The sequence below is a fragment of the Scyliorhinus torazame genome, chromosome 12 (genome assembly GCF_047496885.1).
Source record: "Scyliorhinus torazame isolate Kashiwa2021f chromosome 12, sScyTor2.1, whole genome shotgun sequence".
NCBI classification, from domain to species: domain Eukaryota; kingdom Metazoa; phylum Chordata; class Chondrichthyes; order Carcharhiniformes; family Scyliorhinidae; genus Scyliorhinus; species Scyliorhinus torazame.
Window position 1 is genome coordinate 82878450 of NC_092718.1, and position 9701 is coordinate 82888150.

Below are 9701 nucleotides of genomic sequence, written 5' to 3' on the forward strand. Positions count from 1 at the left end.
AGCTGGTGGTAGGCAGATTTTAGGTCGACCGTGGAAAAGACTCGGTATTGGGCGATCCGATTTACCATTTCCGCGATGCGAGGAAGGGGGTACGCATCAAGCTGCGTGAATCGGTTTATGGTCTGGCTATAATCCACGACCATCCGTTTCTTCTCCCCGGACCGGACTACCACTACTTGCGCTCTCCAAGGGCTGTTGCTAGCCTCGATGACCCCCTCTCCCAGTAAACGCTGGACCTCTGACTTGATAAAAGCCATATCTTGGGCACTGTGGCGCCGGCTCCTGGTGGGAACGGGCTTACAGTCGGGAGTGATGTTCGCGAATAGCGAGGGGGGTGCGACTTTCAGTGTTGCAAGGCAGCACACCGTGAGGGGGGGCAAGGGTCCGCCGAACTTCAGTGTCAGGCTTCGGTGGCTGCACTGGAAATCCAGTCCGAGCAGCAGGGGGGCAGAGGTGAGGGAGGATATAAAATTTGAAACGGGTGTATTTGGCACCCTGGATCGGGAGATCCGCAATACAGTACCCCGTGATTTGTACCGAGTGGGACCCAGATGCGAGGGCTATGGTTTGGGATGCGGAATGGGTGCGTAGGGAGCAGCGCCTTACCGTTTCAGGGTGGATAAAGCTCTCTGTGCTCCCGGAGTCGAAGAGGCATGCAGTGTCGTGCCCGTTGACCTGGACCTGCATCATGGAGTTCTGCAGGTGTTTTGACCGAGTTTGATCGAGGGTGATCGCACCCAGTCGCGGGTAGTCGGAGTCGTCAGCCGAGTCGGACTCGCAAAATGGCCGCTGCCGTCGGTCGCACGTGTCGGGTGGAGAAGCTGGCCGCCGACCAGATGGCCGCTCCCATGATTCGCATGAGGCTGATGACGTGTCAGAAGAGGGCGTGTCGGGTCGGTGCGCAGCAGCATTGCGAGGCCTGCGGGCCAGAGAGCCTGATTTTCGGGCCGGCTGTTCTTTGTTTTTCTGGCCCCTGGGTCTGGCCAGGCAGACCCTCGCAAAGTGCCCTTTCTTCCCGCAGTCGCTGCAGATCGTGGAGCGGGCTGGGCAGCGTGGGCGTGGGTGCTGGCCCTGCCCGCAGAAGTAGCATGGTGTGCCCCCATGGTGAGCGGGTCGCCGCGTGGCGCAGGCCTGTAATACGGTTGAGTCTGAGGAAGTCCGGGGGGGGCTGGCAGAGTCCGCGGGGTATGTACCCAAATTATGTCGGGCCACCTCCAGCGAGGAGGCAAGCGTTAGCGTCTCCTGGAGGTCTTTTGCCCCGTTTTCGAGCAGCCGCTGCCTGATGTAGGTCGAGCGGATGCCGGACACGAAAGCATCTCTGATATGCAGGTTCATATGGACTTCCCCTGTCACATCCTGATGGTCACAATCCCTGGCAAGCGCGGTGAGTTTTTCAACAAACTCGTCGAGCGATTCCCCAGAGCGCTGCCGGCAGGTAGAGAGCAGATGCCGGGCGTGCACCTCATTGACGGGTTTGACAAACTGCTTGCGGAGCAACTCAATCGCTTCCTCATAAATCGTCGCCTTTTCGAGCGTGGCGGAGATTCTGTGACTCACCCGGGCGTGGAGTAGACGCAGCTTGCGTGGCCCTAGGATGGGAATCTCTGCGGAGTCCAGGTAGGCCTCGAGGCACCGCAGCCAGTATTAAAACATTTCCTTTGCCTCCGGCGTTCATGCTTCCAGATTGAGCTTCTCTGGTTTTAGGCCTGCGTCCATCCTGAATCTAGTTTAGTCTAATAAATTGAGGTACCCTCAATAATGACGCTTAGAGATTAAACTGTAAAGAAGGCTTTATTAGGCTAATAACTATGCTACAGCTAGAGACGAGAGCTGACTGCTATACAGACCATGAGGCAGGCCTTTATGTATGGCTCCCAGATGGGCGGAGCCAGAGGCGGAGTCCCCAGGGTTCCAAGCCCGGTCTTAAAAGGGGACATCACCTTACATGATGATAAGGCAGTAACCGTTCATCACAAGGGGCAATTACCAAACTGAATTTGACACCGAGCTACATCCTGAGATACCAGCAACAGACGACCAAATACTCGGTCAAAGAGGTCTGTTTTTGAGAAGAGAGAGACAGAGAAAGAGGCAGCGAGAGCGAGATAGAGAGAGAGAGGTGGAGACGTTTAGGGAGGGAATTCCAGAGTTCGGGGCCCCAGGCAGCTGAAGGCACGGCCGCCAATGGTAGAGCGATGGGAATCGAGGGGCCGGAATTGGAGGAGTGCAGAGACATCAGAGGGTTTTTGGAGCTGGTGGAGGTAACATAGATAGGCAGAGTTGTCGGAGTTGGAGGAGATTACAAAGATAGTGAGGGGTATAAGGGCTGGAAGAGGTTACAGAGATAGGGAGGGTTGTAGGGGCTGGAGGAGTTTACAGAGCTAGGTTGGGTTGTATGGGCTGGAGGAGGGTTACAGAGATAGGGAGGGTTGTAGGGGCCTGGAGGAGGTTACAGAGATAGGGAGGGTTGTAGGGGCTGGAGGAGGTTACAGAGATAGGGAGGGTTGTAGGGGCTGGAGGAGGTTACAGAGATAGGGAGGGTTGTAAGGGCTGAGGAGGTTACAGAGATAGGGAGGGTTGTAAGGGCTGAGGAGGTTACAGAGATAGGGAGGGTTGTAAGGGCTGAGGAGGTTAGAGATAGGGAGGGTTGTAAGGGGTGGAGGAGGTTTACAGAGATAGGGAGGGTTGTAAGGGGTGGAGGACGTTTACAGAGATAGGGAGGGTTGTAAGGGGTGGAGGACGTTTACAGAGATAGGGAGGGTTGTAAGGGCTGAGGAGGTTACAGAGATAGGGAGGGTTGTAAGGGCTGAGGAGGTTACAGAGATAGGGAGGGTTGTAAGGGCTGAGGAGGTTACAGAGATAGGGAGGGTTGTAAGGGCTGAGGAGGTTACAGAGATAGGGAGGGTTGTAAGGGCTGAGGAGGTTACAGAGATAGGGAGGGTTGTAAGGGCTGAGGAGGTTACAGAGATAGGGAGGGTTGTAAGGGCTGAGGAGGTTACAGAGATAGGGAGGGTTGTAAGGGCTGAGGAGGTTACAGAGATAGGGAGGGTTGTAAGGGCTGAGGAGGTTACAGAGATAGGGAGGGTTGTAGGGGCTGAGGAGGTTACAGAGATAGGGAGGGCTGTAGTGTTGGAGTCGGTTTACAGAGATAGGGAGGGTTGTAGGGGCTGGAGGAGGTTACAAAGATAGGGAGGGTTGTAGGGGCTGAGGAGGTTACAGAGATAGGAGGGTTGTAAGGGCTGAGAAGGTTACAGAGATAGGGAGGGTTGTAAGGGCTGAGGAGGTTACAGAGATAGGGAGGGTTGTAAGGGCTGAGGAGGTTACAGAGATAGGGAGGGTTGTAAGGGCTGAGGAGGTTACAGAGATAGGGAGGGTTGTAAGGGCTGAGGAGGTTACAGAGATAGGGAGGGTTGTAAGGGGTGGAGGAGGTTTACAGAGATAGGGAGGGTTGTAAGGGCCGAGGAGGTTTACAGAGATAGGGAGGGTTGTAAGGGGTGGAGGAGGTTTGCAGAGATAGGGAGGGTTGTAAGGGGTGGAGGACGTTTACAGAGATAGGGAGGGTTGTAAGGGGTGGAGGACGTTTACAGAGATAGGGAGGGTTGTAAGGGCTGAGGAGGTTACAGAGATAGGGAGGGTTGTAAGGGCTGAGGAGGTTACAGAGATAGGGAGGGTTGTAAGGGCTGAGGAGGTTAGAGATAGGGAGGGTTGTAAGGGGTGGAGGAGGTTTACAGAGATAGGGAGGGTTGTAAGGGGTGGAGGACGTTTACAGAGATAGGGAGGGTTGTAAGGGGTGGAGGACGTTTACAGAGATAGGGAGGGTTGTAAGGGCTGAGGAGGTTACAGAGATAGGGAGGGTTGTAAGGGCTGAGGAGGTTACAGAGATAGGGAGGGTTGTAAGGGCTGAGGAGGTTACAGAGATAGGGAGGGTTGTAAGGGCTGAGGAGGTTACAGAGATAGGGAGGGTTGTAAGGGCTGAGGAGGTTACAGAGATAGGGAGGGTTGTAAGGGCTGAGGAGGTTACAGAGATAGGGAGGGTTGTAAGGGCTGAGGAGGTTACAGAGATAGGGAGGGTTGTAAGGGCTGAGGAGGTTACAGAGATAGGGAGGGTTGTAAGGGCTGAGGAGGTTACAGAGATAGGGAGGGTTGTAGGGGCTGAGGAGGTTACAGAGATAGGGAGGGCTGTAGTGTTGGAGTCGGTTTACAGAGATAGGGAGGGTTGTAGGGGCTGGAGGAGGTTACAAAGATAGGGAGGGTTGTAGGGGCTGAGGAGGTTACAGAGATAGGAGGGTTGTAAGGGCTGAGGAGGTTACAGAGATAGGGAGGGTTGTAAGGGCTGAGGAGGTTACAGAGATAGGGAGGGCTGTAGTGTTGGAGTCGGTTTACAGAGATAGGGAGGGTTGTAGGGGCTGGAGGAGGTTACAGAGATAGGGAGGGTTGTAGGGGCTGAGGAGGTTACAGAGATAGGGAGGGTTGTAGGGGCTGAGGAGGTTACAGAGATAGGGAGGGTTGTAGGGGCTGAGGAGGTTACAAAGATAGGGAGGGTTGTAGGGGCTGAGGAGGTTACAGAGATAGGGAGAGTTGTAGGGGCTGCTGGACGTTACCGAGAAGGGAGTGTTCTAGGGACTGGAGGCGGTTACAGTGATAAGAAGCATTTTACGGACTGATGGAAGTTCGAGAAATAAGGAGGGATGTTGGGGCTGAAGGAGTTTGCAGGGACAGGGAGGGTTGTAGGTTTGGAGGAGGGTTACAGAGATTGGGAGGGTTGAAGGGACTGGAGGAGGTTAGAGGGATAGGGAGGGTTATAGGAACTGGAGGAGGTTACAGAGATAGGGAGGGTTGTAGGTGTTGGCGGTGATTACATAGATAGTGAGGGATGTACTGGCTGGAGGAGGTTAAAGAGATATGGATAGTTGTAGGGGCTGGAGGAGGTTACAGAGTTAGGGAGAGTTGTAGGGCTGGAGGAGGTTACAGAGATAGGGAGGGTTGTAGGTGTTGGCGGTGATTACATAGATAGTGAGGGATGTACTGGCTGGAGGAGGTTAAAGAGATATGGATAGTTGTAGGGGCTGGAGGAGGTTACAGAGATAGGGAGAGTTGTAGGGGCTGGAGGAGGTTACAGAGATAGGGAGGGTTGTAAGGGCTGGAGGAGGTTACAGATATGGGGAGAGTTTAAGGGCTGGAGGGGGTTATAGAGATTAGGAGGGATGTAAGGGCTTGAGGAGGTTACAGAGATAGGGAGGGTTGTAAGGGCTTGAGGAGGTTACAGAGATAGGGAGGGCTGTAAGGGATGGAGGAGGTTACAGAGATAGGGAGGGATGTAGGGGTTGGAGGGGGGTTACAGAGATAGGGAGGGTTGTAAGGGCTCGAGGAGGTTACTGTGATAGGGAGGGTTATAAGGCTGGAGGAGGTTACTGAGATAGGGAGGGTTGTAAGGGTTGGAGGAGGTTACTGAGATAGGGAGGGTTGTAGGGCTGGAGGAGGTTGCAGAGATAGGGATGGTTATAGGGCTGGAGGAGGTTACTGTGATAGGGAGGGTTGTAGGGCTGGAGGAGGTTGCAGAGATAGGGAGGGTTATAGGGCTGGAGGAGGTTACTGTGATAGGGAGGGGTGTAGGGCTGGAGGAGGTTACTGTGATAGGCAGGGTTGTAGGGCTGGAGGAGGTTACAGAGATAGGGAGTGTTATAGGGCTGGAGGAGGTTACTGTGATAGGGAGGGTTGTAGGGCTGAAGGAGGTTACAGAGATAGGGAGGGTTGTAGGGCTGTAGGAGGTTACTGTGATAGGGAGGGTTGTAGGGCTGGAGGAGGTTACTGTGATAGGGAGGGTTGTAGGGCTGAAGGAGGTTACAGAGATAGGGAGTGTTATAGGGCTGGAGGAGGTTACTGTGATAGGGAGGGTTGTAGGGCTGGAGGAGGTTGTAGAGATAGGGAGGGTTATAGGGCTGGAGGAGGTTACTGTGATAGGGAGGGTTGTAGGGCTGGAGGTGGTTACTGAGATAGGGAGGGATGTAGGGGCTAGAGGCGGTTACAGAGATAGGGAGGGATGTAGGGGCTAGAGGAGGTTACAGAGATAGGGAGGGATGTAGGGGCTAGAGGAGGTTACAAAGATCGTGAGGGTTGTAAGGGCTGAGGAGGTTACAGAGATAGGGAGGGATGTAGGGGATAGAGGAGGTTACAGAGATAGGGAGGGATGTAGGGGCTAGAGGTGGTTACAAAGATAGGGAGAAGTGTAGGGGCTGGTGGGTGTGAAGTGAAGGGAGGGTTGTAGGGGCTAGCGGAGGTTACAGAATAGGGAGAGTTGTAGTGTTTTTGCAGATTACAGGGAGATGGAGGTTGTCGGGTCTGGAGGAGGTCACAGAAATGGAGGGTTCTAGTGTTTGGAGGAGGTGACAGAGATAGGGTGGGTTGTAGGGGCTGCTGGACGTTACCGAGAAGGGAGTGTTCTAGGGACTGGAGGCGGTTACAGTGATAAGAAGCATTTTACGGACTGATGGAGGTTCGAGAAATAAGGAGGGATGTTGGGGCTGAAGGAGTTTGCAGGGACAGGGAGGGTTGTAGGTTTGGAGGAGGGTTACAGAGATTGGGAGGGTTGAAGGGACTGGAGGAGGTTAGAGGGATAGGGAGGATTATAGGAACTGGAGGAGGTTACAGAGATAGGGAGGGTTGTAGGTGTTGGCGGTGATTACATAGATAGTGAGGGATGTACTGGCTGGAGGAGGTTAAAGAGATATGGATAGTTGTAGGGGCTGGAGGAGGTTACAGAGATAGGGAGAGTTGTAGGGCTGGAGGAGGTTACAGAGATGGGAGGGTTGTAAGGGCTGGAGGAGGTTACAGATATGGGGAGAGTTTAAGGGCTGGAGGAGGTTATAGAGATTGGGAGGGATGTAAGGGCTTGAGGAGGTTACAGAGATAGGGAGGGTTGTAAGGGCTTGAGGAGGTTACAGAGATAGGGAGGGTTGTAAGGGATGGAGGAGGTTACAGAGATAGGGAGGGATGTAGGGGTTGGAGGGGGGTTACAGAGATAGGGAGGGTTGTAAGGGCTGGAGGAGGTTACTGTGATAGGGAGGGTTATAAGGCTGGAGGAGGTTACTGAGATAGGGAGGGTTGTAAGGGTTGGAGGAGGTTACTGAGATAGGGAGGGTTGTAGGGCTGGAGGAGGTTGCAGAGATAGGGAGGGTTATAGGGCTGGAGGAGGTTACTGTGATAGGGAGGGGTGTAGGGCTGGAGGAGGTTACTGTGATAGGCAGGGTTGTAGGGCTGGAGGAGGTTACCGAGATAGGGGGTGTTATAGGGCTGGAGGAGGTTACTGTGATAGGGAGGGTTGTAGGGCTGAAGGAGGTTACAGAGATAGGGAGGGCTGTAGGGCTGGAGGAGGTTACTGTGATAGGGAGGGTTATAGGGCTGAAGGAGGTTACAGAGATAGGGAGGGCTGTAGGGCTGGAGGAGGTTACTGTGATAGGGAGGGTTATAGGGCTGAAGGAGGTTACAGAGATAGGGAGGGCTGTAGGGCTGGAGGAGGTTACTGTGATAGGGAGGGTTATAGGGCTGGAGGAGGTTACAGAGATAGGGAGGGCTGTAGGGCTGGAGGAGGTTACTGTGATAGGGAGGGTTGTAGGGCTGAAGGAGGTTACTGTGATAGGGAGGGTTGTAGGGCTGGAGGTGGTTACTGTGATAGGGAGGGTTGTAGGGCTGAAGGAGGTTACAGAGATAGGGAGGGTTGTAGGGCTGGAGGAGGTTACGGGAGGGCTGTTGCCAGGCAGAGAGATGGAATTAGGTGGTGGGGAATGGAGGTTGGGGTTGAGCTGAAACGTTAACTGCTCCTCTTTCGGATGATCGCTGCTGATAAAAACAGAAATTTCTGGAGTTTATGTCCAATTTGCAGGAAGTGCAGTATTTTGCTTCTCTGAGTCAGGTCAACCGCCCAGAATTCCCTCTGACACATTCATTTACACATTTAAAATATATTAAAGTTGGAGTCGCTGGCTGCGCTCGCTGGGACTGTGATCGGCTTTTAGTTCCGCCCTGTCTCCAGGTGTGACTTACCTGACAGGAGGCCTCCCCACAGCAGAGTAAGAGCTGTGTGCATCCTCCAAGAGTCCTGTACCCTGCTTCCCGTCACTTCCTGGCCAGCCCCCGGAGATCTTTGTCCTGTCTGCTCTCCGGCTCACCTGGCTGCTCTCCGGCTCACCTGGCTGCTCTCCGGCTCACCTGGCTGCTCTCCGGCTCACCTGGCTGATTCCCCTCCAAAGGCAGCTCGCTTCTGATATATGAGAGGTTGGGAGCGGCTGATCTCTTGACTTGTTGGGGCGGTGGGCTTGGCTCCTCCCACCCCTGTGTATAGCTCACACACCCACTTTCATGACACACACAGCCTTCAACATTGAGACAAAGAGGAATTGGGCGGGTCAGGGTCAGATCAACAGGATAAACCAGCTCGCATGGGCTGGGAGGGAATCAAATTCAACAAACGCACTCACACTGAGAATCTCACACACATAACACACACACACACGTTACACACACACACACACATCTCACACCTCACACACACATCACGCACACACACATGCATCACACCCATCACACACAGACATCACACACAGACATCACACACATACATCACACACACTCACACACATACACATCACACACATACACATCACACTCACATACATCACACACACACATCACACACATATATATCACACACATACACATCACACACATATACATCACACACATACACATCACACACATATACATCACACACATATACATCACACACACATCACACACATATATATCACACACATACACATCACACACATATATATCACACACATACACATCACACACATATACATCACACACATACACATCACACACATATACATCACACACATACACATCACACACATACACGTCACAGACATACATACATCACACACATCCATCACACATACATCACACACCCATCACACACACATACATCACAAACATTACACATACATGCACATACTCATCACACACACATCACATATATACATCACACATGCACACACATCACACACATACACACATCACACACACACATACAAATCACACTCACATCACACACATCACACATCTCACACACATACACACACATCATACATCACACATACACACATCATACACGCACATCACTCACACACACGCATACACACAAATCACACACTTACACACATCACACATACGCACACATCACTCATACACAAACACATACACACATCACACACAATTACACATCACACGCACATCACACATACGCGCATATCTCACACACAAACACATACACACATCTCTCTCACACACATCATCGCACACACATCACGCGCACACATCACACAAATCACACACATACTTCACACAGTCACATACATTACACACACACACATACACATCTCACACAAACACACACATCACACATACACCACACACACCAATCACACATACATATCTCACACACACATATAGACACATCACACACACACATGCACACACATCACCTACACATATACCACACACATACATCACACACACACATCACACACACATGCACACACATACACACAAATCACACACACTGATACACATCACACATATGCACACATCTCTCACACACAAACACATACACACACATCACACACACACATTACACATAC

At 52.4% G+C, this 9701-nt stretch overlaps 1 protein-coding gene across 1 annotated transcript in view; it reads right to left on the reverse strand.

Moving 5' to 3' along the window:
- Positions 1-8280, reverse strand: part of LOC140386522 (V-set and immunoglobulin domain-containing protein 10-like) — a 74484-nt gene extending 66204 nt beyond the window's left edge. The window contains exon 1 of the mRNA XM_072468928.1: positions 8041-8280. Within this exon, the coding sequence (XP_072325029.1) occupies positions 8041-8083 (43 nt within the window). The 5' untranslated portion in view covers positions 8084-8280. The remainder of the gene's footprint in view (positions 1-8040) is intronic.
- Between the last annotated feature and the right edge of the window lie 1421 nt (positions 8281-9701).